We start from the raw sequence: 26549 nt of genomic DNA, 5'->3' as shown, positions 1-26549 counted from the left end.
GTCCCTGCCCACGGGCAGGGCACGTGGGCTCAGCAACGGGAAAAGCAGGCCACATCTCAGCGTGGGCCTCTTGCCTATTTTCCCAGGCACTTTTCACAGGAGCAGGAGCTTTCACATGAAAAAGTTCAAGCTGGTTCTTCAGCAAAGGCATGAAGAAAAGAATTGCCTTGCCAGGAGAGCAGGTACCACTGTCCCAACCTGGCTCTGGCAGGGGACAGCAGGGACCGATGTTCTGCAGATCCAGACACAAAGGTAAAAGCATGGCTGAGCCTTCCCAAAATAGAAGAACCTGCCTTCCCTCATGGACCAGCCCAGCTGATGCTCTTCTGCAGCACCTTTCAACAAGATCTCAGCTATGGCGATGCTGGAACAGCAATATGTACCACAGGGCTGTCTGGAAAATGCCACTCTCACCCCCTCAGGATATTCTCACTGGGCTGTGGGCTGGCATGAATGAAATGCCATTTCCATTCAGGGATCTGGCTTTGCTGCAATCCAGGACCCCCGCATGAGCAGCGGGACCTGGATGTGAGGGAACAGCAGGAACTGGGCTGCTCCAAGACAGGATGGTCCTCTCCAACCAGCCATAGCCACTGTTGCTGTCACCATCAGTCCAAGATCCAGGGGTCGCAGCTCTGTAGCCACAGTCCACTCAAGAAGCACCAACTTTATCCTGAGCTTAAATGGCCCCCCGCTGCCCCAGGTGACCTGAATGGGGGAGGTCCTCGGTGAGGCTGCTCAGAACCACCAATGCCAATTAATGCAATCACTGCCCTGGCTGTCAACAATGTGGGAGGAAAGATCCAGGATGGGTCTGGGGTAGAGGTGGGTAAATCAAATGGGGCTCTGGGGGGACACTGGGGTCACCCTTTGCTGCCGCATCGCAGGTCCCCACGGGGGATAACCCTTCCCCTTTTCCACAGAGAGCCCCCAGGGAAGGGTCAGTGGGACAAGGGTGTCCCAGGGCACAGTCCCCACGTAGCCACACTTACACACACCTGCAGAATTACATCTGTGTGCCCCTGCGTTCCTGCAAAGATACAGAATGGGAGGATGTGTACAAACACATGCACACGTGGGGGCCAAGTGACTGGCAGGGCTTGAGGCAGGACTGGTGTGGCTCCAAGGGGGAACCCCAGCACTGAACGGGGCTACAGGAGTGGGTGCCTGGATGGGTGTTGGCAAAGAGACACAAGTGAGGGCTGCGGTAGATCCAGGGTGGGAGCTCGCCTGGAATCCCGAGGGTTGAGCTCTCTGGTCTGTGGGGTGCTGGGGGGCTGGAACAGGATGTGGGGGTCTGGAGCAGGGTGTTGTGGATCTGTTTGGCATCACCTCTGCATGCCAGGGGAGGGCCCAGCCGTGTCCGGTGGTGCTCAGCTGTCTGGCCCGGTGGCACCCGGCTGTGACAAGGGTTACCCTTTCCACAGGGGCACCCCGTGTTTGGGGGCACCCCCGAGCAGAGGCGCCCGCCTCGGAAAGGCTGTGCCGGGGGGAGCACTGCGCTCTGGGGCCGGCCCGGTGGCGCGGTCGGGTCCCCATCCCGAGCGGGCGCTCCCCGCGCACCGTCCCCGGGGGTCCCCCGTCCCTGTCCTGTCCGGGCCGGGCCGGGCCGCGGCGCTCCGGAGCCGCCCCCCGCCGGGGGGGTCCCCGCTCCCCCCGGATGCATGACTTCATCCTTCCGCCCGGGTTTCCTCCCCGCCGCCGCCGCCGCCGCCGCAGACCGGCTCCCGGCTCGGCGCGGCGCGGCTCGGCCCGCTCGGCCCCGCCATGTCGCAGGTGCTGCCCTACGGCGAGGACAAGGTGGGCCGCTACGGCGCCGAGCCCGAGGCGGGGGAGCTGCCCTTCAGCTGCCGCCTGCAGGACACCAACGCCTTCTTCGGGGGCAACCAGGGCAAGCGGCCCCCCAAGCTGGGACAGATCGGCCGCGCCAAGAGAGGTACCGCCGACCCCCGCCTCTGCCCCCCAACCCCGCCTCTGCCCCCCCGGGACCCCCGCATCTGCCCTGCAACATGCCCCGGGTTTGTCCCGGGACCCTCGTATCTGCCCTGCAGGATCCCCGGCATCCCTGGTGCTGACTCCCGCATCCCCGGCTCTGCCCCACGGCATCCTCGGAACCCCCCATCTGTCCTGCAGCGTCCCCGGCACTGCCTCCTGCATCCCTGACGCTGCCCCACGGCATCCCCGGGACCCCCGCATCTGTCCTTGCATTGCCGGCTCTGCCCTGGAATCCCCGGCTGTGCCCTGGAATCCCCGGCTCTGCCCTGCAGTATCCCTGGCTCTGCCCTGCAGCGTCCCCGGATCTGCCCTGCAGCATTGCCGGCACTGCCCCCCGGCATCCCCGGCACTGGCCCTTGCACCCCCAGCACCTTCCCACAGCAACCCCAGGATCCAGGATTCTGCCCTTGCTTCCCCGGCATTCCCGGCATCGGGCAGTGCATCCCTGGCACCCCCAATATCGCCTGACGAGATCCCCAGACTCCCGATTCTGCTTTTGTATTCCCACTTCTGCCCCACGGCACCCCCTGTCTCTGCCCTGCAACATCCCCAGCACTGCCCCACCGCATTCCTGCGGCTCCCGGCTCTGCCTTGCATCCCCAGCGCTGTCCCCTGCCACCCCCGGCACTGCCGCCAGCATCCCCAGAATCTCTGCCCTACATCAGCTCCAGCACTGTCCCCCGGCAACCCTGAGCCTCCCCAGCTCCGTGACTGACACCCGCCCCCAGAAGCCCAGGCTCCCCCATCCCTGCTCCAGACACCACCACGCTGTTCCCCCTGCACCAGCCCCCGCCTCATGCCGGGACTGCCCCTGGGATTGCCCTGCAGCATCGCGGGGGCTGCCCCGGGACTGTCCCCCAGCGCCTCCACGGTGCCCCTGGGACCCCCCGGGACTGCCCCCTTCTCATTGAGGATAAACAATCCTTTCTGTACCCGAGGATCCCCAGAACAGCCTTCCTGGCCCCCTGAACCTCTCTCCTTTCCCGTTTCTGCCTGCCGCAGAGACCCCAGCAGCCTCTGGCCATGCTGATCAGCAAACCCCCCCCCACTTTACTGTCCCCCCAGGACTCCGTGAGCCCAGCTGTGTCCTGCCCCCCCGTACTTCCCCTCCTGCTGCAGAGACCCCAGCACCATCTCCCCTGCTTCCATCAGGACCCACAGAACCGCCCCCCTCTCCTTCCTGCACCCTGATCTGTCAACCATTGATCCTCCCCAATGCTTTGGGGACCTTTAAAAATGGTCCCCTCTTTTCCTGCAGCCCCCATCCCACCTGCTTGGGGGTCCTTCATAGGCAAACACCCCTCCTTAAGCTGCAGGGATAAGGAGGGAGGCCAGAGTTTCCCCCCAGCCCCAGTACACCCCAGCCCCACGGGGGGTGAGCGCTGCCTGCTCCACTGCCCCCTTTTGCAGTGCAGGAGGCTGGCTCTGGCAGCATCCCCGGGCTGATGGGGGGATGCTTCTCCTTCGGTCGTGTTGGGGGGTCCATCTGCTCTCCCAGTATTTCTGGTCTGGTTAATCCACTCCCAGGAGGGCGATGTGGGGGATTACTGACCCCCCAGTAGTGATATTGGGGTGGGGGTCTGCCCTCCAGCCCCAGAGTGATGTTGATGGGAGGCAGCTGCCCCGGCAGTCACGGTGTGTGTGTGTGTAGCTCCTTGGTGATGCTCACGGGGGTCTGTCCAGCCTCCCACCGCTGCTGCTGGGGAGGGGGCTGCCCCGTGGGTGATGCTGAGGGGGTCTCTGTGGAAGCTGACATGACGGGGGGGCTCTGCAGCTCCCCACGGTGACGCTGATGGGGGTCCGTGCAGCCCGCTGTGCCGTGGGGGGCTGTCGGGCCCCCCCGGCGGTGCCGGTGCTGAGGGTGGGTGTCCTGCGCAGCGGGCGATGCTCAGGGGGGTCTGGCTGCCACCCCCGCCGAGCAGGCGGTGCCCCCCCCGCTGGGTCATTACCCATTCCAGTCCTGTTGCTCTCATCAGCGCCTGCCGCAGAGAGGAGGGGGGGTCCTTCCTGGTCTATTCCTGCCCCCCCCCGTTCCCTAATCACCCATCCAGAGGCAGCCGGCTGGCTGCGGGGGGGATGCTGCCCCTAGCCAAGCCGGGCAGGGGAGTGATCCCCCACCCCTCATCCCGACTGTGCCCACCCGAGCCCTCCTGCCCCGCTGCCGGGGGCACACCTGGAGCCTGACGGGGGTGAGAGCCGGGGTAGGGGGGCAGCGGCTGTCGCGTCCCCTCGCCCACGCGCCCCCGCTGTCCCCGCAGTGGTGATCGAGGATGACCGGATAGACGAGGTGCTCAAGGGCATGACGGAGAAGTCGCCGCCGGGGGTGTAAACCGGGAGCCGCCGCCAGGACCCGCCGGCCGAGCCCCGCTCCAGCCCGCCGCCCCGCATGCTGGCTGGAGCGCCGACGAGGAGGGGGAGGCCATGCCCGCTGCCCCCCCCGGCCCGGGGGGGGGCCCTGCAGCCACCACCACCCCCCCCCGAGCCATGCACTTTACCCCTCCGCCTCCCCCGGGGCCGGGACAAAGCGCCGAGCCCCCCGCCCTGGGCGAAGACCCCCCTGCCCGGGGAAGGGGCCCAGCCCCCCGCTCCGCGGCGCGTCCCCCCGATCCTCCTCGGCGGAGGGTCCCCGAACTCCGGGGCCAGCCGGCCCCATGAGCGGGGGGGGGAGCGCTGCTGTCCAGAGACATTTTTTGCTCCATCGTTTTTTGCATGAGCTTGGTGGCCCGGGCGGCCGGCCCGGGGGCCGAGGGTCAGCCCCACCACTCCGGCACGCTTCTTTTTAAAACAGAAACTCCTCATATTTGTATTTTTATATCCGAATCTTTGTTAAAAACGATCTGCTGACGTTGAGATGTCAAAGTAACTGCATCGAGAAAACAAACGAAAACAACCAACCAACCAACCAACCAACAAAAAAAAAAAAGGTTCATATTTTTTTCCATAAGAAAAAAAAAGACAAAAAAAGAAGAAAAAAACGAGGGCAAAAATTAAAGGGGGGGCGAGAGTGATGGAGGGAGCATGAGGAAAGCCACAGGAGGAGGGAGGGGAGCAGGGACCCCTGGCCCGACCCCCGCTGGCAGGCAGCAGGAGCACCGGCGGGTTTGGCAGCAGCACCGGCCGCTGCAGTTCCTTCCCGGCAGCACCGGGGCAGAGCCCACCGGGGCCGGCTGCAGGTGCCAGGGGGGGTCCCAGCACTGCCCCTCGCTTGAGGGTGCTGGGGTCAGGGGAGAGCGGGGAGGGCAGGGACCGGCCTGAGTCGTTGTTTTTAATTTTATACTTTAATTTAATTTTATTTTTTAAGAAGCTTCTCGGGGGGTTCTGATGTGCATGAGAAACTTGTCATCTTTTTCAATAACCTACGAGTGGCATTTATGGAGACAACGACGCAAAAAAAAAAAAAAACCACAACAAAAAAACCAAACAAAAAACTGAGGAAAAAAGAAAAAAAAAAAAGAAAAAAAAAGATACTTGTGTCATGATGTTCTACGAATGATCCATTGTAAATTTAAATGCCATTTTTCACTGTACTGGTGAACAAAATGCAATGAATAAAATACATTCATGTACCCAGGTGAAGCCGGCAGTCGCCTGCTCCTTTCTGTCCCTTCCTCTGCCAGCTGGTTTTTGGGGTGTCTGTGGGATGGGGTGGCATGGCCAGGTGGGGGCTGACCCTGGAGCCCTTGGCTGGCTCCTGGTGCAGGGGAGCCGCTGGCTGACCCACTTACACCTTCTGCCTGAGAGAGCAGCCCAGCAGCTCGGCCTCTGTGCTGTCACTGCCCAGGAGGGTCCCTTTAGCCCACCCAGGGGGAGTTGCTGCCCAGAGAGCCTCTGGGGACACTGCCAGTGGCACCCATGCACCTGCCCCAGCAGCACACACACGGTGGCTCACCCATCACCCACCCTGGCACACACGTGTCACCGTGCTGCTGGCCCCAGGCACAGGGGGACACGGACTAGGCGTGTGCAGCACACTGGAACTGTCAGCACAAGCAGAAGTGGGGATGGATGGGGAAAGAAGCAGATATGCTGCCCTTCCTGTCCTGTGGCACCGCCTGCCCCATGCTGGCACATTGCAGGCTGGATCCCCCAGTACTTGGAGGGGGTGACAAGGACACGGTGCCCTTGCACACCCCCAGGCCCAGTGTGGGGGATGGAGCAGTGGGCACCCCCAATCCTGCCCCCCATAGCCAGTGCCAGCACCCCCATTCTGCCCTGAGCCTGGCTGTCCGTGCCAAGGGGAAGGGATGGGGGACAGGGAGCCACTCCCTGCAAGACGGATGGGTGAAATTAAACCCGATTTGGTTTCATTACTGGCTGCAAAGCCTGGAGCCCTGGCTGCTCTCCAGCTCAGCAAGGAAAGGCCAGGGAGGGGGCACAGAATCACCAGAGCATCCCTGTGCCCCCCGGAGGAGGCCAAGCATCCCCCTCTTGCCCCCCATCACCCACACCACTGGGCAGCTCGCAGGGGGATGCACCGGTTCCCTGTCTCCCACCTGTGAGGATGGAGCACCTTAAGGCTTTGCTGGGAGCTGGGTGAGCCCCGGGTCAGAGCTGGATGGCGAGCAGATAGTCCTCATCATCGTCCGGGGGGGCGGGGGGCGGCGGCGGGGCGGGGCCCGAGGGGGGCTGGTGCAGGCGGCGCCCCAGGGCCACATCCCGGGGCTCCAGGGGCTGCCCCTTGCGCATCACATACAGGAAATAGTGGAAGGCTCCGGCGTCGCCGTCCCCGCAGGCAGCGTGGCGCAGGGACCAGCCAAAGGCCTCCTGGGCGTAGTGGGGCTTGCGGAAGTGGGGCTGGGCGAAGGTGATGGAGATGAAGCAGCCCCCTGGGCGCAGCACCCGGCTCACCTGTGGCAGGAAAAGCCCCGGGATGGGGTGGGGGAACACAGTGAGGGTCACTGCTTTGGCTCTGTTCTCAGGGACCCCATCATCATCTGCCAAAGACCCCTCCCAGCCTTTCCCATCACACCCCCTAAACCTGTTGTCCTAACCTTGACCCCCCAAGAGACACCCCGGGTCTGACCTGTCCCCAGACCACCCACATGGAACAGGGGTCTCCATGCTCCATCTCTCCCTGCACCCCAAAACTCTTCACTCCCACCCACAGCAGACAGCATAGAAAACCAACCCTGGCATGGGAAAAGCTTCATGCTTTCAAGCACAGGGCGCCCCTAAACTCAGCACGGGACACCCATCCCACCCACCCCTGCCCAGACCACCCAGCACTACCACCAACACCCAGAATCAGAGGGGGGTGTTTGATGGGAAAGGACTCAGCCCTTTTAATCACCATTTTCTCCCTGCTGGAATTAAGCCCCGCTAACAGGATGGAAAAGAACATCAATTTTCCTGCTTGGCTTTATCCAATGTCAAAAGGCTTTTACGGCCAGCGTCCGCGTGCTCAGCATGCAAAGGCACTGCCCGGGGCGGGCGGGCGTCCAGCCCCCTCCCCGCACCCTGCCCCAGGCAGGGACACCCCCAGACCCCTCCCCCGGCAAGGGCAGAGAGTCCCCGCTGCAGGGGACAGGGCTGGAGGCCAACTGGGGGGTTTCCCAAGCTTTGCTTTAATCCCGCTGGGAAGCTCCAGCTGGGGAGCTCTGGCTGGGGCCAGTGGAGGGGACAGGCAGCCTGCGTGTCCTCCCCTGCTGCGGCGGTGGCTTTTGAACCAAACCCTACCGGTTTTGGCCAGGAAAATGGGAAGGCAAGTCCCTACATCCCTCTCTGGGCACCTGGCTCAGTATCCCTCCCTGCTAAGTGCCTGACAATCTGCCCTGGGAAGACCCCAGAGCTTCCCAAGCGATGGGCGGGGAGGGGGGTCCCCGGAGGTGGGGGCAGGCAGGGATCTCCGGCTGGAACTGAGCGAGGCATCCCGCATGTCCACATCCATCCCTCGTTAACAGAGCAATAATGGCCGTTGCTTGGAGACGAGCACAGGAAACCTTCCCATCCGTCAGCGGGAGCAGGGGGGCCGAGGGGCCGCTCCCGCCACACCCGCTGTCCCCAGCAAGCTGGGACAGGGCGTCCCTGTGGTGTCCCCACATGCAGGGTGGATTTCCAGTTCTTACATCCCCCAGGGAGAGGAAGACAGAGGCTGTGAACCCCCCAGTGAAGGGAGATGGGGGTGGGAAGGGAGGTACCACGGACAGACCCCTCTGAAGGGATCTCCAAAACAGGGAGCAAGTGGGAACACCCAGCGAGTCCCCCTGGGGATGAGGACAGCAGGGACAGGCTGAGGGTGGAAGCTGGTACCCAGCGATGCTGGGGGAGGGCAGGGATTGAGCAGAGGATTAAAAAGGGAAAAAAAGAAAGGGAAAATTAAATCCCTGCCGTTTGGCAAAATGACAAGGACAGGCAGCAGCGCTGGCAAGGAGGGCAGAGCATGGATAGCGAGCACAGCCCCACTGCCCTGCCGGGGGTTGAGCTCCCTCCCAGGCTCAGCCAGGCAAGAGGAGATTGGGAGGGCTGTCAACAGCCACGAGCACCCTCCCAGCACCCTGTGCCTGCAACCCCAGGGTGCCAGGGAGGTGCAGCAATTAATTATCCTGGCAGTTATTCCCGCAGGGTGGGAGAGGCTGCCAGGACCCGCACCCCCGCGCCGGGACAGGTTCAATCCGGTCCCGCCGCCGCCAATTAACAGGGCCCCGAGGCATCGCCCGTCCCCGTGGCAACGCCATGGCCCTGTCGATGCTGATGGGAGTTGCCATGGCAACACCAGACCAGATGATGGGGACCCCGGCTAAGGCGATCGAAGCTGGGGCGGGGGGTGCGGGGGGGCCAGAGCTCTCACAGCCCCACGGTCATCACCTTGCCCTGGGCTGGCAGGGCCACCGCGGTGTGTCCCCCTGGGTCCCCTACAGCCACCCACGCGAGGATGGGCCCATTTTTCCAGCCAACTCTGTGTATTTAACATGCAAATAAATAGAGGGGCCATGCAGCAGGACCCAGGGACACATCCTGCTCCATCCACCTCTCTGGGGAGGAGATGATGGGCTGTAAGAGGGGTAGTTTCGCACCCCCAGGCATGCTGGGAGCTCCCCAGGTGCTCCCCTGCAACACAGCTGAGGGGCAGGACAGAAACCCCGGCTGGGAGGACAAAAACCCCGGCTGGGGCACGCACAGGGAAGCAGGGTGGTGAGCAGGCACTCAGCACCTTCCTCCAGCCCAAACAGGGATGGGGTCCCACCCTCTGCACCCCTGCCCAGGTCCCCCAGCCTGTACCTCCGTCAGCACCCGGCGCATCGCCGTGGCCGCCTGGGGCGAGACATGCCAGGGGTCGGTTTCCTCCACCAGGAGCACATCGAGGGTGCCCTTCTCCAGCACGACGTCGAAGGAGGCGTCGGGGAAGGCGAGGGCGCGGATGTCCATGACGGCCCAGCGCAGGCCGGGGCAGCGGGCGTAGCGGGCGCGCATGGCCGCGATGCAGGCGGCCGAGAAGTCGATGCTGGTGACGTCGGTGTAGCCCAGCTCGTACAGGTCGTGACTCAGGGCGCTGTTGCCACAGCCTGTGAGGGGCACAGCTCACACAGGGCTCGGGGTGCCTGTGCCAGCACCCATACTCTGTCCCTGCACCCCAAAACGCTTCACTCCCACCCACAGCAGACAGCATAGAAACCCAACTCTGGCATGGGAAAAGCTTCACCCTTTCGAGCACAGGGACAGGAGAGGGTGTGGGTGGGCTGGGGCTGCTGGGCAGGGGCAGGTCATGGCTTTGATGCCAGCTAGTGAGGGTGGGGCGTGTCCCTGATTACCCCTGTCCTGCCAGCTGGGTGCTTTGGGCTCCTGTCCTGGGGCAGCTCTGCACACCCGAGCCCCTCACCTTGGCGTGGGAGGCAGGGGGAGGCTGGAGGCAGGAAAGAGGCAGGAAAGAGGCAGGGGGCGTCCCCAGTTATCCCTCCCTCCTTCTGTGGGGCAGGAGCCGGCTGCGGTCCCAAGAGCCTGCTGGATAACTCCAGCGGGAAATTAGGGAACTTCGGCTGGGGTTTAACCGGGTGCGATGGCGAGAGGGATGGAAGAACTGGTGTCTCAACAGGACACGGGGAGTGCCCCGCTACCAAGCCCTCCCCTCGGAGCCGCTTCACCGGGGCTCGGCCGCTCACCGGCGGGGCGAGGGGGATCCCAGGGAGGGGGGGCGGATTTGGGGGCTATTAAACGCAGCTGGCAGCGGCTGATCCGCTAACAGGATCGGTGATTACACCCGCTTAATCCCGCCGGCGGATCAGACCGCAGGTGGGATTACGGGGCGGTTATACCCGCCAGCACCGGGGCCACCCCGCGGGCCGGGCTGAGCGCAGCTCCCGGTACCGGCCCGGTGCCACACCGCCCTCTGGCGGCCAGCGCCAGCGCATCCACCGGCGGGACCCCGAGCCCCGCCCGCCCGCCCTCCACCGGGCACGCCGGGCACGGGGCACGTACCGAGGACGAGGATGCGGTCACCGGGGCGCAGCTCGGGCTCCAGCTGCGGCAGAAACCGGGAGAGCCCCCCCAGCCACTCGCGGGTCTCGGCGCCCTCCCGCCGGTACAGCTCGTCCCAGAACCGGCGCCGCCCGTACCGGGGGGGGCCGGCGGGCGCGCGCCGCCGCTCCATGCCCGCGCGCGGGGCGGGAGCACCGGGCGCCACGTGCCGCCCGCGCCCCACGTGCGCCTTCCGGTCCGGGCCGGTACCCGCGCTAAGCGCTCCGGGCGGAAACACGGAGCGGAATGGCGGCGGGGCGGGGGGCGGCTGTGCTGCGGCGGGCATGGCGGGAGCGGCGGGCGGCGCTGCTGGAGCCCCGCTACACCCCGCTGGTGGCCGCCTGCCTCTGCCTGGCCGAGGGCGGCGTCAACCTCTGGGTCATCCGCAGGGTCCCCTGTGAGTGCCGGGGCCCGGCCCGGCCCGGCGCTGCCTGGAGCTGCCCCCGGGGATGGCGGGGCCGGTCCGGGGCGGTGCGGGGACAGGGACGGCTCGGCCCCGGGGTGGGCGGTGATGGCGGGGCTTGTCCCTGACAGCTCGGCCCCAGGGCGGGCGGTGATGGCGGGGCTTGTCCCGGGGCAGCGCTGAGGGGCGGGGATGCCGCGGGCACGGGGACAGCGCTGTCCCGGCCCCTCGGGTGACAGCATCCTCGGGCAGGGGGACAGGGCCGGGCCTGGGAGGGACGCGGGGCTGGGCCGGGGGTGCTGGATGTGGCGGCTCGGGAGAGCCCGTGCTGACAGCATGGTAGCGAGGCACGGGGTCAGGCTGGCGGCATCGGAGCTGGGTCAGCCCCCGCAGTGCCCCGAGCCCCGCTGAGCCCGCCGTCCCGCAGACACCGAGATCGACTGGAAGGCCTACATGCAGGAGGTGGAGGGGTTCGCCAACGGCACCCGCGACTACACCCAGCTGAAGGGTGACACTGGCCCGCTGGTGTGAGTGACGGCGACACCCAGCTCTCCGTGACCGGCGGCTCCCCGAGGGGCCGCAGGGCCCGGCCCCTCACTCCGGTCTCCCCACAGCTACCCCGCCGGCTTCGTGTACATCTTCCTGGGGCTCTACCATGCCACGGGCCGCGGCTCCGACATCCGCCTGGCTCAGTACCTCTTCGCCGGCCTCTACCTCCTCAACCTGCTCCTCGTCTTCCGCATCTACTGCCGGACCAACAAGGTACCCTGAGGCTGGGGCTCCTGAGCGCTCACCCCGGCGGAACAGACACGGGCTCAGGGCTGGGGTGCGGCGGAGCTCAGCAGCAGGGAGCCCAGGACAGGCTGCTGATGACCCTTCTGTGTTTCTGTCCCCGGCAAGGTCCCTCCGTACGTTTTCTTCTTCATGTGCTGCGCCTCATACCGCATCCACTCCATCTTTGTGCTGCGGCTCTTCAATGATCCTGTGGCCATGGCCATCCTCTTCCTCGCCATCAACCTCTTCCTGGAGGAGCGCTGGTCCTGGGGCTGCCTCCTCTTCAGGTGAGGGGCTGGGAGCTGCTCTCCGTGGCTGCTGGGTGTGTGAGCCAGCTCAGCCCCAGCAGGAGCTGTGCTCGGCTCAGGGGCTGCCGGGGCTCCGTGTGGGCTCCGCAGTGGTAATGCAGCTTCCTGCTCAGCCTGGCTGTGTCCGTGAAGATGAACATCCTGCTCTTCGCCCCTGGGCTCCTCTTTCTCCTCCTGCAACGGTTTGGTCTCCTGGGCTGTATCCCCAAGCTCTGCATCTGTGCCCTGCTCCAGGTGGGTCCCTGTTTGCACCAGCTGCAGCAGCAGGGAATGGGGGCTGCCTTGCCAGGCTGCAGAGCCGTGGGTGGAGACAGTGGTACCAGCACCTGTGGCCTCTCACAGCAAGCTGGGTGTTGGTAAATAATCTAACTCACGTGACTTTCCTCTTGGGTGACTGTCCCTGTCACCACACGTGGCACTGGGCTTCTCAGGGGGTAGCTGGGGTAACAGCATCCTGGTGTAGGGCTCTGTGATGGTGCTGGTGTGCCCCTGCAGGTGGTTCTGGGCCTGCCCTTCCTGCTGGTGAACCCCGTGGGGTACCTGACCCGCTCCTTTGACCTGGGCCGCCAGTTCCAGTTTAAATGGACGGTGAACTGGCGCTTCCTCCCAGAAGAGGTTTTCCAGAATCGAGTCTTCCATGCTGCTCTGCTCCTGGCTCACCTGGCAGGCCTGGGGCTCTTTGCACTGCACCGGTGGCACAGGTGAGACCTGGGGTTCCCCACGGGTGTTGATCCCTGCCAATCCCATGTGCAGGATACAGATCCATGACTGCCCTCCCCCTGCAGTGCTGCAGTCCTGGGATTCCAGGTGTGAGTTGGAGGGCAGTTACTGTTCTATTCTGGGGAATATATGCCCCAGGTATTGGAGCTCACAGGGGAACACTGGGGTGGGAGAGACTTTCAGCAGCTGAGATCAATGTTTGTTCTTCCCTCTCAGTTCCAAAGAGAACATCCTGACTCTGTTGAAGGATCCTGCCAAAAGGAAACCTGCATCCCCTCACTTGACTGTCAACAATATCCTTTGGCAGGGTGGGCAGCAAGGAGAGGGAGAAGGCAGGGCAGGGAGAAGCCTGGTTGGGTCCCAGGCCATGCAATGCTGTTGTACCAGCCTGCCCTGGGGAAAGGAGCTGTGCTGGGGAGCTCTTGTGGGACCACACCTCCAGCCTCCTGTGTTTGCCCCCTTAATGCCAGTGCATGGATTGTCTTCATCCTCTTCTCCTCCAACTTCCTGGGTGTCTGCTGCAGCCGCTCCCTGCACTACCAGTTCTACGTCTGGTATTTCCACACTCTGCCCTACTTACTCTGGTGCACCCCGACCACCAAGCTGGCCCACATGCCCAAGTATGTGCTGGCAGGGAGGGGAGCCCCTCTGCTGGGGCTCTGGGAGTGAGGATGGCTGGTGTGTCCCCCATGCTGACCCCCAGCTTTCCCCTGCACAGGGTGCTGCTGCTGGGCGTGATCGAGCTCTGCTGGAACACCTACCCCTCCACAGTGTGCAGCTCCCTCTCCCTGCACATCTGCCATGGACTCATCCTCCTCCAGCTCTGGTACGGCACAGCCCCCACGCCAGTGTCACACACCCCTCCAACAAGCAGGAAACCCACAGCCACGTCCAAGAAAGCCCAGTGAGAGTGGGGATGGCTGGCCAGTGGGAACTGGCCTCTGGAACTGCCCCATCTGCCTGCTCTTTTCCCACTTGACTCCCAGGCTGCCCACAGCAATCCCAAGAGGGCCATGAGCCTTGGAACTGCGCAAAGGGGGCAGGTGTGGGGTCCCCCAAAAGGCAGGACTTCCCAAATAAAGGGGGCTTTGTGTGCCCTTCCCCAAAACCCTTGTCCTGTGATGATGTCAGAGCAGCTGTCCCAGGACTTGACCCACCTGAGGGAAGGCAGAGCATCTTCTAGAGCCATGAGCACTCTGGCTTTCCAGCTGTGGGAAAGGAGTGCCCAGGGCTAGGCAGCAGCCTCTGGGGTGAGGTTAGAAGAGAGGAGCTGCAGAACTGCTTTGCTTTATGGTTTCATTTGCTTTGATGGAGCCCAGGAGTCCCTCCAGTACAGCTTTTCCTATTCCCCTGCCTGCTCCCTCTCACCAGAGATGGCTGGGAAGGGGGTGACCCCCTCCTATGATTCTGGTGAGTCCTGGCATGGCCTGAAGGGTGCCAGCAGTTCTCTGCTGATAACAGACACCAGTGCAGATGGCTTGGAGCCAGGTGTCTTTATTGGCCCCTTGGGCGGCCGTCAGACGTTGTTGGGGTTGTAGCACAGCATGTTCAGCTTGATGTTCTCGTCCCAGTGACGCAGCAGCAGGAACAAGTGCCTGGCTGCCCCTTTGAGGCAGCCCACGTCCACCCCCTCGGGCAGGCGCTGCGCCCGCAGCCACGCGTCCGCCTTGGCCGCCACCAGCTCCCACTCCTCAAAGAACCCAGCGCAGCGATGCTCCAGCCACGCCAGGGCCACCGCCGTGGCCCAGCTGGCGCTCTCCAGATCCTCTGGCCCCACGTCCTGGCAGCTCACGCCGGCCTCAGAGGGGGCGGCCGAGTGGGGCCTGGTGTCGGACTCGGAGCCGTGCCCGCTGTCGGCCTGCGCCCACGCGGCCGCGCTGGGCACCTCGGAGCAGGTGCTGCGGGACGGGGGCGAGCTGGGCTGCGGGGCTGGGAGGGGCTCCTCGCCCTCCTCAGCCCCGGCTGCTGCCCCAGGCAGGCTCCTGGCCCCTGGGGACACAGGGCTGAGGCTGGCACGGTGGGAGGCGTAGGGGGAGGCGCGGCGCAGGCGGTCCAGGGGGATCTGCACCACTTCAGAGAAGCTCTCGGTGAGCTGGAACGGCCCCCGGGCTTGCTGCAGCTGCACCTGCAAGGAGGGGGCACAGACAAGTGGGGAGGGCAGGCAGGGGTGCAGACCCACCACAGCACCAAACACTGGGGCTGCAGGAGTGTCCCTGGGGCACAGGGACAGTCTAATGCCCCCCAAAAAGCCAACCCAGTTCCCCATCCAGGGCTGACACAGCATCTTTCACTGCTCGTGCTGCCAGGCATGACCTGGGTGGCTCAGCTGGCACCCAGCAGGGCAAATCCCCCTGCTGGGATGGGGACAGGGAGCAGGTCCTTACCAGCGGGAGGTAGTCATGGCTGGCGTGGTTGCTGGAGCGCTCGCTCTCTGGGCTGAGGCACTGCGGGCGCAGCACCAGGCTGGGACCCCTGCGCCTGCTCAGGCTAAATCTGTGGGGTCACAGGCAAGGTAACAGGATTGGCAGGAGTTCCTGAAAGGCAGCTGGATGCCCAACTGATGCAGGGAAGGGGCTGGAGTGCCAAATTCCCCCACTTATGCTGCAGGAGCTGGCAGGGGACAGGGGACCAGCAGCTCCCCAAAAGTGTCACGGTCCCCCTCTCCCCACAACATGCTATTTTTTGGTCCCTTGCATCCCCCTATCCCACAGTGTCACCTGGAGCCTGCGATACTCTCTGTGGATTTCTGGGAGCCCATGGAGGTGGTGGAGGGGCTGGATGGAGGCCCTGCAAGGGGGAGAGTTAAGCACAGTGAGAACATGATGCACCCAGAGGAGTGTCCCACTGCCCAGTAACTGGGAGGGCAGCTCAGCCCACATGCCCAGGGTACTGAGGGCACAGTGGATGCTCCAGCTGTGCCAGGGCATCAAGGGTAGCCTATCTCCCACCCTCATCCAGCCCTTGGCCCCCTGCAGCCTGGACACACCGTTTGAGTAGTTCTGCTTTTCCCAGCCAAAGGTAGGGGAGGAGATGCTGCCCAGGGACCTGGCGATCTCATCTTGCTCTGCAAAACAGCAAAATCTTGTGGGATCCCAGGCTCCAGGGACCCTCATGGCTCACAGCTGCTCTCAGGGGTTGCTATGCTGTCCTCCCCCTCCCCAGTACAGCCAGATGCCTCTTTCCACATATCTGCAGCACCCCAGGCTGGACCAGCCCCTCACAGCCACCAGCTGAGGGTCTCCAGGGACCCCAGTGCAGATCCCTGGGGAGCATAAGTTGACATAAAGGTCTGAGTCAGTACCTGCAGTGCCAGGGGCCTCATCCTGCTCCTCTGCCTCTTGCTGCTGCTCCTGACCCGCGGAGTTGCTCCGGTGGTGCCAGTTTCCTGCCGCAGCATCCCGTGTCCGGCTGGCCGAGCCAGCTGCAAGGGACGGTGCCACCTCAGCCCTCTGTCCCCTTGCTGCCCCCTCTCCGTCCCACCAGGCCCTTGTCCGTACCTACGCCCCACACCTCGGGGGCCGCGGGCAGGGCTGTCTGCGTGGCACCGTCCACGGGCACCAGGCGGGTGTAGAGGGAAGGCACGTTGCAGGCCTTGCTGGTTTGCACGGCTTTCAGGCGGAAGCGGCGGGCGAGACCTGCCCGGAGCGAGGCGGTTAGGGAGGGGGGATGCCGGGGCCGCCCCGGGGAGCCGCGCCAGCACCCACCCTGCTCCAGCTTGGCTTCCCGCTGCGCCACGCTCTCGTTGTCCCGGACCACGGAGCGCGCTGCCAGGCGGTGCAGGGGCTTGTCCCAGGCCTTGGCCGCCCTCCGCGGCGGGTCCCCCCTGCCCGGCCCTTCCCGGGGCTGCAGCAGGGGCTCCAGGGAAGCTGTCACTTCCCAGGACACCGGCGTGCCGGCCCGCAGCGCGTGGATCACCACCTGGCAGCGTAGGGGCGTGCTGGCATCACCCAGGCTGGGCTGCCCCGCCTCGGGCGCTGGCGAGGCACTGAAGAGGTAGGAGGGCTCCACCAGCATGTCCCAGTCCAGGTGGGTGGGCGAGAGGAGGTTATCTGGGAACGGCAAAGGCGGGGCTCAGCAGGGCGGGGGCACCGGGTCCCACCCCACCGCCCTGGTCCCCAGAGCCTGCACGCACTTGACTCTGCTGCCCCGGGCTGCATTTGCCGTGCCTGCGGTCCCAGCTCATCCAGCCGCCCCTCCAGGGACTGGTTCCTCTTCTGTGACACCTTTTCCAGGGCCTGGCAGAGCCGATGGGCATCCAGCTCCCCGTGTGGCGTGGAGAAGCTGCGCCCAGCCAGGGCAGCACGTGCCAGCAGCTTCTTCTGCTGCGCCAGCTCCTCCGTGCTCAGGGCCACTGTCACCTGCGGTGGGGACAGGGCTGTTGGCAATGCCAGCACGGAGCCCAGATTGCCCTGAGCTGCCATGAGCACCTGCACCCCTCCTGCTGCTGGCTGGAGCCTTGGCTGTCGTCAGTGCTCTGCAGGCTGGCACCAGCTGCTTCCCAGGGATGCTGCCCTGGCACCACAGACATGGGAAGCACCCACACAGGAGTTTGCAAACATCCCTGGGGACTGACTCAGGCTGGTGCTGGAGTTGCCAGGGATTTGTGTGTGTGCAGAAGTGAGATTAGCTAGAATACTCAGACTGGATGATGTTACAATGGGATGCATCCCCAGTGCAGAGTGGTGTCCCTGCATTGAGATGCTTCCCCTAAAAGCCAAGTCAGGGCAGTGGCACCCATGCCACCTCTCGCTCTGGCAGCAGGGAGTTGGGAGGATCATTTACTCTGCAGGGAAATCACTTACGCTTGACATTTCAGCAGCAAAGGGCACCAGCTGTGCTGCTGTGTGACAGGAGTGGGTTACCTAAGCCGTGCCACTGGGAGGGAGCGTGTCCTGGTGCTGGGTGACAGCTGGCCTCACCAAGCCTTGGGGCCATCGGCACCGGGCAGCTGCCTTCCCCCAGCGACCCAGCTGGGTTTTAAACCCAGGTATGAAGCAGCAGGGATGTGGCCCATCGCTAATGAAGCGTCTGGAGTGTTGGCTGAGGGCTGAAGGAGCCAGGCTGAAGCCCAGCCAGGCAGCCTTTCCTCTCTGGCTCAACAGATTTTTTACGTGATGCCAGCCCAGCTATTTTCATTTGGTTTCTGCAGCTTTAAGGCGTCACTGAGCTGGCTCAGGGGTCTGTTACACACTCAGCTGACTGCTGGCTAGGAACACTAAGGGACCTGCTGCTTGGTCCTCAGCTGTCCCACATCACTAGGGCAAAACCACCCAGGAACATCCTGATGGCATCCACTGCTGATCCTTGCTTAAAATTCAGGCTACAGCACTGTTTCCCAGCCCAGTGTGCAGATGCCTGGGCACAACAGGGCAGTCAGGCTCCAGCTAAGCCACGAACAACCCCCACACCATGAGCCCCTGCACCCCCTTGGCATCCTTACCTTGGTGCCAGCTGGGGCAGAGGGCAGCGGGGCAGATTTGGTGGAGGACTCGCAGAGGGACAGGCTCTTCTGGCCCTGCTGGGAGGTGACATCAGCACCAGGGCCCGAGGAGCCACCCTCGGGGGCCACGTCCCGGGACCCAGTGGACTCGCTGCTGGTGGAGCTGCGGGAGAGCAGCCCCTGGCTGCGGTCAGTGCTGACAGAGCAGTGTGTCAGGACATACTGCTCCTGGATGTAGGAGGGCTGGTAGATCCGCTTCCAGATGTCTCCTCCAGAAACGGGATCGATACCTGCCCGGTGAGCACACGCCCTGTTAGCCCATGGCTCCCACGACTGCCCCTGCCCCAGCTCTGGACCCCACTCACTCCGCTCTGACACCTCTGTACTTCCAGAGAAAACGTCCAGGGAGGCATCCCCAGTTCCTGGGTGGCTCTGGGGTGGCTGGCGGCTCTCCCCAGGACTGGGCACGTCCTGCTGGGAGAGAAAGGCTGAGCCCCGGGAGCTCTGCCGAGCCCTGTCCTGGCCCTGGGAGAGAGAGGACAGCACCATCAGCCCCCAGCTGGCAGCAGCCACTGGCACAGGGGCCAGGCCACCCTGCCCAGGCCGTGCCAGCCGTACCAGTGGGCGCCTGTCCCCGAAGCGGGCGATGCTGTAGAGGACGCAGTAGCTGACGAGGCGGTCCCCGGGGTACAGGGCCGGGAGCTCGGTGGGTGACAGCAGAGCCTCCATGCTGTCAGGGACGTACCAGTCGATGGTGATGTCGCTGATGGCCGGCTCGATCGCCTTCTTCAGGGACTTGATCAGCTGGGGGGGAGTGCACGGAGTGTCACACACGGCGGTGTCCCCAGTGCCCCCCTGCCCTGCCTGGGCCTTACCTTGGGCTGCAGCCTCTCAGAGGGACTCAGGAACTCGGCACGGCCCCGGCTCACCTTGGCCATGGCCTTCAGCAGCCGCCGGCACGCCCGCGGGCCCATGCCAAAGCTGAAGCACCTGTGGGAGAGCCAGGGGAGGGAAAGCCATGGCTGGGTTGGGCTGGGGGCTGGCAAACCCAGTGATGAGCCCTTTACAGGGATGGGCAGATCTGAGAGCCAGAGTGCTGCCCTGGCTCTGTGCTGGGGCACCCCAGGAAGAGCCGAGGCGATGGGTGAAGGACACCCTTGGGGCAGGCTCAGGTAAGATTTGATGTTGCACAAGGAGAATCAGTGGGAACAGCACGGGGGATTTAGGGAACACGAGTCCTGCTGCAGCGCCGGTGCCGTACCTGACGGTGCTGGCCTGCCTGCGCACCAGCCGCAGGATCCTGCTGGCACTGCCCGCTGCTGCCCCGGTGAACAGGAACAGCTGGCGAGGGTAACCATGGTGGAGGGGCTGTGCCAGCGCCCAGCCCAGAGCTGCCAGCAGGTTGGTGCCACCAGGGTCTGCCCGCAGCCCGCCCAGGTACTCGCAGGCACGGCGCAACGTCTCCTGTCAGCACAAAGAGCCGACCTTGCAGCCATCCCCTGACTCACCAGCCCCCAGCCCAAGCCAAGGAGCTGGGAGAAGGACAAGGAGGGGTTGGTGGATCCCAGGATTTGCCCATGGCACTCACATTGCTGCAGAGGCGACTGGATGGGAAGAGCGGCTTGATGTCAGCGCCAAAGCTGGCGAGGTTGAGCAGTGTTCCTGACGGGAGGCTCTTCAGGGCCACCAGCAAAGCCTCCTGAGGAGACAGCAGGGACCAAGGGCAGCTGCTAAGGGCTGGCCACCCAGGGAGAACCCCCGGACCCACGGCCGTGCCTCACCTTGACCTTGTCAAGGTCAGGGCCCCTGATGGAGTCGCTGCGGTCGATGAGGAAGAGGATCTCGCGGGTGACGCTCTGCAGGGCCCCGGGGACGCCCTCCACGGCCGGGCAGAAGTTCAGCATCAGCACGGGGTTGGGGAAGATGTCCTTGTGGAAACGCTTTTGCACGAAAGCCACCTGCGAGCCAGGCAGGTCAGAGCTTTCTCACACCCTCGGACCACAGCAAGGTCTGCCTCACCCACACCCCACCACCTCCCTTTCCCCCTCTGCCTGAGGAGAAGTGTCTGTGCCCACCTCCCCTTTTCCCCTCTGCCTGAGGAGCAGTGTCTGTGCCCACCTCCCCTTTCCTCCTCTGGGTGGGCAGCAGTGGCCCTGCCCTGTCACCTGTCTCTCGCCACTGCTGTCCTTCCTGGCAATCCGCACGTAGTCCCGGCGGCTCCGGATGTGCGCCTCGTACTCGGGGTACGTCATGGTGCCATCCTCAATCACCAGGTGCGGGCTGTGGGGCTCTGGGGGGCACAGGAGAGATTAGAGTTACCCTGTGCGGCAAAGGGCTGGGGGATGCTCTGGATGTTTCTGGGGTGATGCCTCAAACCCTCCCAGGGCACTGTCTCCCCTCACCACAAGGGTAGAGGATGATCTCCAGGTCCCTGTCATAGCGGTGGGGCTCGGCTAAGGTGACACAGGTGGTGGTGGCAGAATTGGCCCAGGGGTCAGCATCAGCTCTCAAGGCATGTGATGGGCTCTCCAGCCCTGCAAAGAAGGGAAGGCAGCAGGTAAGTGCCTCACAAACCCCCTCCTCAGCCCCCCACCCACCAGGCCCCACAAACAGTGGCTTGTTCCTGACAGAGCTGATGGGATTGACTGGGCCAGCAGCAAGGAGCACATCCCCATCAACCAAGCAGCCATCTTCCCCTCCTCACCCACCCTCTCCCCAGTGCATCACATCGCCCCAGGGAAGGAGGCTGCTGACCTAGAGCTGCCCAAAGGCACAGGCAGGGTCACTTTGAGGGGTCCCAGCCCCAGGGATGAAATGGAAAAAGGGATTCTTCACCTGGAGGGAGTGCAAGAGGATGCCCAGCAACAGGCCCTCACATCCTCCTAGAAGGGAGGGACCAGGGAACATCACCCACATTTTGAGGAGGTTTTACACAACCAACTGATAACACCCAAGCCACACCCCTACCTGCCAGCAAGCAGGGGCCCTTCACCAGCAGCTCGAAGGAGAACTCGTAAGGAAAAGGGTTGTAGGGTCGTCCCCGAAAGACATCCACGCTGTCCACAGGCACCACAGTGGGTGACTGGCTCCGGGCACCTGGCCCCCCAAAACAGCTTGTGGGGCTGCAAGGGGAGAGGGGGTGATGGCTCCTGCCCCCCAGCCTGCTCGCCCAGCATTGGCATCGCCCCCCTGGGATGGCAGAGACTGAGGAAGCCATGAAAATCACCATAGGGCCAACCTGTCGTCACACAAGCTTGCCGGCTCGCTCTCGGGGTCGGCGGGGACGTGGGGAGTGAGGATGGGGGGCAGCAGCAGGCGCAGGGCCCCATCTGGCAGCGTGGGCAGCTCCTGCACCGTGTTCAGGGTGACAGCCAGGCTCTCCGACGGGCACAGCGTGCCGGTGACAATGATGAACGTGGAGCGCTCCACGTCCTCATCCAAGACCAGGTGGCCTGGGCAGGAGAGGGAGAAGGGATGGGGGAGGTCAGTGAGATATGTGGGGTTGTGGAGGAGGTCATTAGTGGCCCTAATCGCTCCCAGGGGTGAGAGCAGAGCACAGGTGTCACGAAGGCTGTGCACATGGTGGCAGATCCTCAGAAAAGGTGTAGGGAGGGGAAAGGAGACACGGAGATCTCCAGCCCCAGAGACCACACATCGAAGCCCTCTTGCCCATGCTGAGCCTGCTGGCCAGGAGCACCCACGAGCAGCACCCACGAGCAGCACCCGTGGCAGGACACTCACCGCTGCTGCAGCTGCGCGGGCGGCCGGGGCCGGGGCTGGGGCCGGGGCCGCACTGCAGGCAGCATTCCTGCACCCGCTGCCGGCTCTGCAGCTGGAACGTCACCCGCCGGCTGCCCGCCGCTGCCTCAAAGCCAGCCACCACCTCCGACTCCTCCAGCGGGTAGATGAAGATGCCTGCGGGCAGAGGAGAGCCCCGAGGCAGAGCCGGCACGGCTGTGGCACGAACAGCCCAAGGGAGCCCCTGTGTGACTCGCAGCATGCGAGCGAGACACAGGAGCGACCCAGAGCAAGGATGGAACCTCTTCTTCTGTGCTGGCAATCTGTCTGCTCCATCTCACTCTCCTCCTGCCCACAGTGTGACAGTGGCCCCAGCTCTGCTGGCCTCTGTCTTTGCTCCCCAGACTGAGCAAGGTTTGGGGGTCAGACACAGATAGGCTGCAGGCAGGATGCTCTCCAGCACAGGGCCTCTCAGGCAGTCCCAGCCACAGCTGAGAGCCCTCCCTTACCTTCCACGGGCTCCTTGTGGGGGTTGGTGTACAGGAGGTGAGCCACGATGCTCAGGGAGTACCCGTTGGCACAAGCCTTCACCGTGGAGCTCTTCAGGGGCAGGGCCTCCCAGGACACGAGGGTGTAGAGACCTGGCATGGTCCCTCAGTGGGCAGCTGTGAGCAGAGGGAAGGCAGGCACTGGATGCCCAGGGACAGGGTCTGCTGCAAGGGGCTTCTGCCCACAGGCCATTTACATCTGCCCAGCCTGAGAGAGGGAGCAGCCCTCTCCCCAGCCCTCTCACATGCCAGGCTGCTCTTCAGCTTCCACAGAATGCATGGACCTGGACCCAGGTCTCTCCTTGGACCCCAGCCCACCTGCAAACCAGATCAGGAGCCACAGGAGCCCACAGAGAGGGCAACAAAACTCCTGTGGGCAGTGCTACATGCAAGCCCCAAGCCCTGGCAGACAAACAGGGACTCCTGGACAGAATGGGTAATGGCCAACCACATGCAGCCCATCTCTCAGCCACCCCAGAGCCTCTCCAGGCCATCTCCTGCACTGGAGTGTCTGTTGCTCCCATCTCCGTTCATCCACAGAGGTTACCAGGGTAATTTGTCAAAAAAAAAAGCCAACCAGAAGGGTGAGAAGCCCACAGTGTAACTAGGACAAAGCAGCCAGCAGTGTTTGCTGGGGGTTTAATAATTAACAACAAGGTCAGTGCTGCATGGAAGAACAGCACAGAGGGAATGCGCTGCAGGGTGGAGCCCGACAAGTGGATGATCATCACCTTCTTTGCCCAGAAATTGATGTGTCCAGGGTCCCAGCTCTTGGCAGGAAGAGAGGTGGCTGGGAATGCCTTCCAACCATGGCACCAACCCACTCCACACCTCTCTTCCCCTTGGGAAAACACCCAGGAGCAGCATTACAAACAATTGTCTGGAGTCAAAGCATCTCTCCAACATCAGCCCACCCTGTGCCATCAAATATTTGTGTAAAATATTCCTGTCAGCCTTAGCCCTGGCTGTGTGGATGTGTGCACAGTGTGCATGGGGTCTGCCCCACACGTGGGTCTGCACCTCTGCTCTGCCCCAGGCACCTGTGCCCAGCGAGGCCCCTGCCCCACGCCATGTGCTGGTGCTGCAGCACACAGTGTGCCCAGGGCAAGGACACAGCCAGGTACAGCTGAGCCATCTGGTGCCCCCACTCCAGTGGCCTTCATCCTGGGAACAGCTCCTAAGAGCTCTGGCAATGGGAGGCTCGGGGTGCCCTCGGCTGGGGTCTCAGAGTGCCTCTCACAGAGCATCCCTGAAAGAAGAGCAGGGCTGCATCCTTGGAGCCAGCACCAGGACCAAACTCTCAGCTGCACAAAACAGGGAGCCTTGGAGAAGTGCAGAAGTGCATTAGCAACGTGGCTGCATCCCAGCAAAATCAGTCCATTACACCAGAGGAGAGCCATTTACCTGCTCAGCTGGCATTGCAGGGTTATGCTGGCAGATCCTGGTGACCCAGCCACACCCCATCACCACCAGCCCTCCACCCTCTGTGCAGGATGCTGCACACAGTGCTGCACCCCTAAACTGTGCTCCCAGCACTCGAGGTGGCACAGGGTCCCAGCACAGCCTGCTGTTCCTCCACACTGGCAGTTCCACAGCTGGGCACTTCAACAGCTGGTTCCTGCCCTGACACAGCACCCAGATGGGATCTGGAGACCAGGGTGCCTCCAACCCAGCCACACTGAGCATTAAAGATGTATTTCTGCCCAGAGCTGTTTAATTTGTTCCCAAGGCAGCCAGTTTGATGCTCAGCAACGTGCCGGTGTTTGCCGGCCAGGTCACTGCCGTGTTTACCAGGGACTGCTGGAGAGGCTGTCCCGTGTTATCACTGCTCTTTACATTCACCTCACAGGGTAAACAGGCCCCATCTGGCCCTGCCACGCTTTGTGCTGGCTGCTCTAAGCTCTGTGCTAATGAATAAAACCAGACCTGATGGTCCTCACCCCAGCCTCTTCATCCTCTTTCCCTGGGGCAGCAACTTGTCCCCAGAGTCCAATGTGCCATCACCAACAGGTCCCCAGCCCTCTCCCCATGGCCAGCATTATTTCCAGTACCTTCACAGCCCTCTCTTCTTCCTCCCCTCCACCTACTGCCTGCAGGAGCTGGTTTACCCAGCAGCACCCCAATATAAAGGGGCTACAGCAGGCTGGGGTTGCTCTCTGTGCTGGCAGCTAAAAATTCTCTGTGAAGGCAAGATGGAGCTGACTCTTCCCTGGGTCAGAGTAAATCAATGTTTCTCGTCTCGCCTGTGGGCAGGCTGAGTTTCCCAGCCAGGCTGGAAGGGGAGGCAGGTGCCTGAGCCCAGCAGCCCCTCCTTGGCTGCCGGGGGAGCTGCCAGAGTTTCACCTGCTGCAGCAGCAGCCGCCCAAGCCGGGGCTCAGCACCGGCCGGGGAAGGAAGAGGCCAAACCCGACACAGGCAAACCCAGCGGAAATTTCCACTGGTGACAGACACACAGGCAGGTTCAATGGAAAGGATGGAAGGAGAGGAGCCCAACCTCTGCAAGAGTGCCTGGAGTGAGGAGCCATTGCTGCCCCTGCTGCTCAGCTGTGTTACCCCTGCTTCCCTGGCCTCCCCTCCCTGCAAGACATCCCATGGGTCACAAAGGCAGGAGAGCAGGATCCATCCCAACTCCAGGAGCATGGAGAAGGCCAGGAGGTGATGGTGCTGTTGCCCTATGCCTATGGGACACATCACTTTGCAGAGTCCAAAGAGGAGTGAAGGGGAAAGGAGCTGCTGGATGGGGCAAAGAACTGTCCCCATCTGTGGTGCCTCCTGCTTTGTCTGCTGGAGATGGGAACAGAGAGCAGAGCCCACTGCACACACACGTGCAAGCTGGCACTCACACCCTGACTCCAACACCGCACCCAGGACCGCCACCCCCAGGACCTGAGCTGCTGCTCTTGCCTCCCCAGAGCCATTAAAACCCCTGGAAATCCCATCCTTGTGTCAGGGATGAGGAGATACTTGTCCTCAATGCACCCTAACACAGGCACCCCCCAAAGGAAAAGTCTCAGCCCCACTGATTTCCCCTGACAAGGGCAAATCCTGGCAGGGCAGCCCCACAGAAGGGTCCCAGTGTCCCCCAGCACGGGACAGCCGTGGCCTGGCCCAGGGACTGGCTGCTGATAACCTGGAGCGTGTTCCCAGCAGTCGCTGGAGCCAGCCCAGTCTGGTCCCTGCCGGATGGTGATTTCAGCACTTTTGTGGCCCTGCTGTCTCATCTCCACCTCTCACCCCTCCCATGACCCAGAGCTGCCCTGGCAGCGGATGCGCAGCCCTGGGACACCGAGGAATTGCGGGACACCCTCGGGGTCCCAAGCCACCACGGTCCCTGCCCTGCCCTGCCTGCCCCTGGCCCTGCTCCTTACCTGGAGGAGGAGGATGAGGATGGAGGAGACAGAGGCTGCAGGCTCCTCTCAGCACCCGCTGCTCCCTGCTCCTGCAGAGCCCCTTCCCTGGGGATGGGTTTCCCTCCGTCAGGGTGGCTGCGGTACCCGGGGGATGAGCGCTCCCTCCCCGCCTCTCCCTGCTGCAGGCTCCCTCTCTGGCACTGGCTCCTTCACCGCCCTCGCTCCATCCCTCACTCCCTGTGCCAGCAGCAGAGCTGCTCCAAGCCCAGCCTCATTAAAGAGACACACTCCCTATACCGGCACCCGGGGGGGCGGGGGGATGCTCTCCCAGGGAACGCTGGGGGGCTCAGGGGACAGCCAGCACCCTCACACAGTGACAGGCACCGGTCAGGAGCACAGTCCATGGCTGTGGGCTGCTCTGGACCCACAGAACAGCAGTGTCCAGGCAAACTGGGGTGCTGGTGAGACCCCTGGTGATGCTGCAGCAAGAAAAACCACGGGGTTTGTGTGACTGGGACATGTAACCACACCCCGTGTGCCCCCCAACAGATCGTGAGGCAAAACAGCCCCCATCAACCAGCTGAACTCTCCAGCACAAATAACATTGGCCACAAGTGTCACAACCAGCCTCACTAGGAAAGGTCTCAGCTGCCCTGAGACCATAACAAAATGACTGGGAGCAGGTAGGTGTTCGATATCCACCCCAAACCCAGATGCCCTGGGGTACCACTGGGCTTTCCTCCTCAGCCTCCATGTGCTGCAGTGAAATCACAGCCCTGAGGAGCAGGAACGAGGGGGGATCCAGGGACAGCGCAGCTTTTG

At 63.5% G+C, this 26549-nt stretch overlaps 4 protein-coding genes across 6 annotated transcripts; 2 read left to right on the top strand and 2 right to left on the bottom strand.

The window, feature by feature from the left end:
• The first annotated feature begins 1666 nt into the window (after positions 1-1666).
• Positions 1667-5092, top strand: CAMK2N2 (calcium/calmodulin dependent protein kinase II inhibitor 2). Its single transcript, XM_074547324.1, has 2 exons — positions 1667-1936; positions 4254-5092. The coding sequence occupies exons 1-2, from the start codon at positions 1768-1770 to the stop codon at positions 4322-4324; spliced, it is 240 nt and encodes a 79-aa protein (XP_074403425.1). The 5' UTR covers positions 1667-1767; the 3' UTR covers positions 4325-5092.
• Positions 4711-10732, bottom strand: EEF1AKMT4 (EEF1A lysine methyltransferase 4). Its single transcript, XM_074547322.1, has 3 exons — positions 10408-10732; positions 9214-9497; positions 4711-6843 (listed from the first exon to the last, which is right to left on the bottom strand). The coding sequence occupies exons 1-3, from the start codon at positions 10730-10732 to the stop codon at positions 6541-6543; spliced, it is 912 nt and encodes a 303-aa protein (XP_074403423.1). The 3' UTR covers positions 4711-6540.
• On the top strand, positions 10693-14888 carry ALG3 (ALG3 alpha-1,3- mannosyltransferase). Of its 2 annotated transcripts, XM_074547320.1 has the most exons (9): positions 10693-10843; positions 11277-11376; positions 11464-11611; positions 11750-11910; positions 12045-12165; positions 12427-12632; positions 12868-12944; positions 13127-13271; positions 13370-14888. In XM_074547320.1, exons 1-9 carry the CDS (start codon positions 10693-10695, stop codon positions 13557-13559), a joined length of 1299 nt encoding a protein of 432 aa, XP_074403421.1. In that variant the 3' UTR covers positions 13560-14888. The 2 variants fall into 2 exon arrangements, with proteins under 2 accessions (XP_074403421.1, XP_074403420.1); XM_074547319.1 differs by having other exon boundaries at positions 12868-13271; positions 13370-13538.
• Positions 13943-25990, bottom strand: VWA5B2 (von Willebrand factor A domain containing 5B2). 2 transcript variants are annotated; one of them, XM_074547314.1, is made up of 22 exons: positions 25746-25990; positions 22339-22494; positions 21833-22006; positions 21318-21543; positions 21059-21213; positions 20494-20625; positions 20257-20381; positions 19873-20049; positions 19680-19790; positions 19353-19555; positions 18967-19081; positions 18710-18895; positions 18457-18616; positions 18092-18381; positions 16784-17009; positions 16356-16700; positions 16149-16286; positions 15953-16072; positions 15638-15715; positions 15369-15438; positions 15036-15144; positions 13943-14776 (listed from the first exon to the last, which is right to left on the bottom strand). In XM_074547314.1, exons 2-22 carry the CDS (start codon positions 22475-22477, stop codon positions 14168-14170), a joined length of 3888 nt encoding a protein of 1295 aa, XP_074403415.1. In that variant the 5' UTR covers positions 22478-22494; positions 25746-25990; the 3' UTR covers positions 13943-14167. The 2 variants fall into 2 exon arrangements, with proteins under 2 accessions (XP_074403415.1, XP_074403416.1); XM_074547315.1 differs by having other exon boundaries at positions 13944-14776; positions 21330-21543.
• Between the last annotated feature and the right edge of the window lie 559 nt (positions 25991-26549).

This window comes from Zonotrichia albicollis, chromosome 9 (genome assembly GCF_047830755.1).
Source record: "Zonotrichia albicollis isolate bZonAlb1 chromosome 9, bZonAlb1.hap1, whole genome shotgun sequence".
Classification (NCBI taxonomy): domain Eukaryota; kingdom Metazoa; phylum Chordata; class Aves; order Passeriformes; family Passerellidae; genus Zonotrichia; species Zonotrichia albicollis.
Note: the sequence above shows the minus strand (reverse complement) of the source record. Positions and strands in the feature narration are given on the sequence as shown.

Coding starts and splice junctions, on each gene's coding strand:
- CAMK2N2 (XM_074547324.1), top strand. CDS start 1,768: ATGTCGCAGGTGCTGCCCTACGGCGAGGACAAGGTGGGCCGCTACGGC. Junction 1,937..4,253: donor GATCGGCCGCGCCAAGAGAG/GTACCGCCGACC, acceptor CTGTCCCCGCAG/TGGTGATCGAGGATGACCGG.
- ALG3 (XM_074547319.1), top strand. CDS start 10,693: ATGGCGGCGGGGCGGGGGGCGGCTGTGCTGCGGCGGGCATGGCGGGAG. Junction 11,377..11,463: donor GGTGACACTGGCCCGCTGGT/GTGAGTGACGGC, acceptor GTCTCCCCACAG/CTACCCCGCCGGCTTCGTGT. Junction 12,633..12,867: donor GCACTGCACCGGTGGCACAG/GTGAGACCTGGG, acceptor CTTCCCTCTCAG/TTCCAAAGAGAACATCCTGA.
- VWA5B2 (XM_074547314.1), bottom strand. CDS start 22,477: ATGCCAGGTCTCTACACCCTCGTGTCCTGGGAGGCCCTGCCCCTGAAG. Junction 20,382..20,493: donor GATCATCCTCTACCCTTGTG/GTGAGGGGAGAC, acceptor TGTGCCCCCCAG/AGCCCCACAGCCCGCACCTG. Junction 15,716..15,952: donor TGAGGCCCCTGGCACTGCAG/GTACTGACTCAG, acceptor GCTGTTTTGCAG/AGCAAGATGAGATCGCCAGG.
- EEF1AKMT4 (XM_074547322.1), bottom strand. CDS start 10,732: ATGCCCGCCGCAGCACAGCCGCCCCCCGCCCCGCCGCCATTCCGCTCC. Junction 9,498..10,407: donor TGACCGCATCCTCGTCCTCG/GTACGTGCCCCG, acceptor TGCCCCTCACAG/GCTGTGGCAACAGCGCCCTG. Junction 6,844..9,213: donor TGCGCCGGGTGCTGACGGAG/GTACAGGCTGGG, acceptor TTCCTGCCACAG/GTGAGCCGGGTGCTGCGCCC.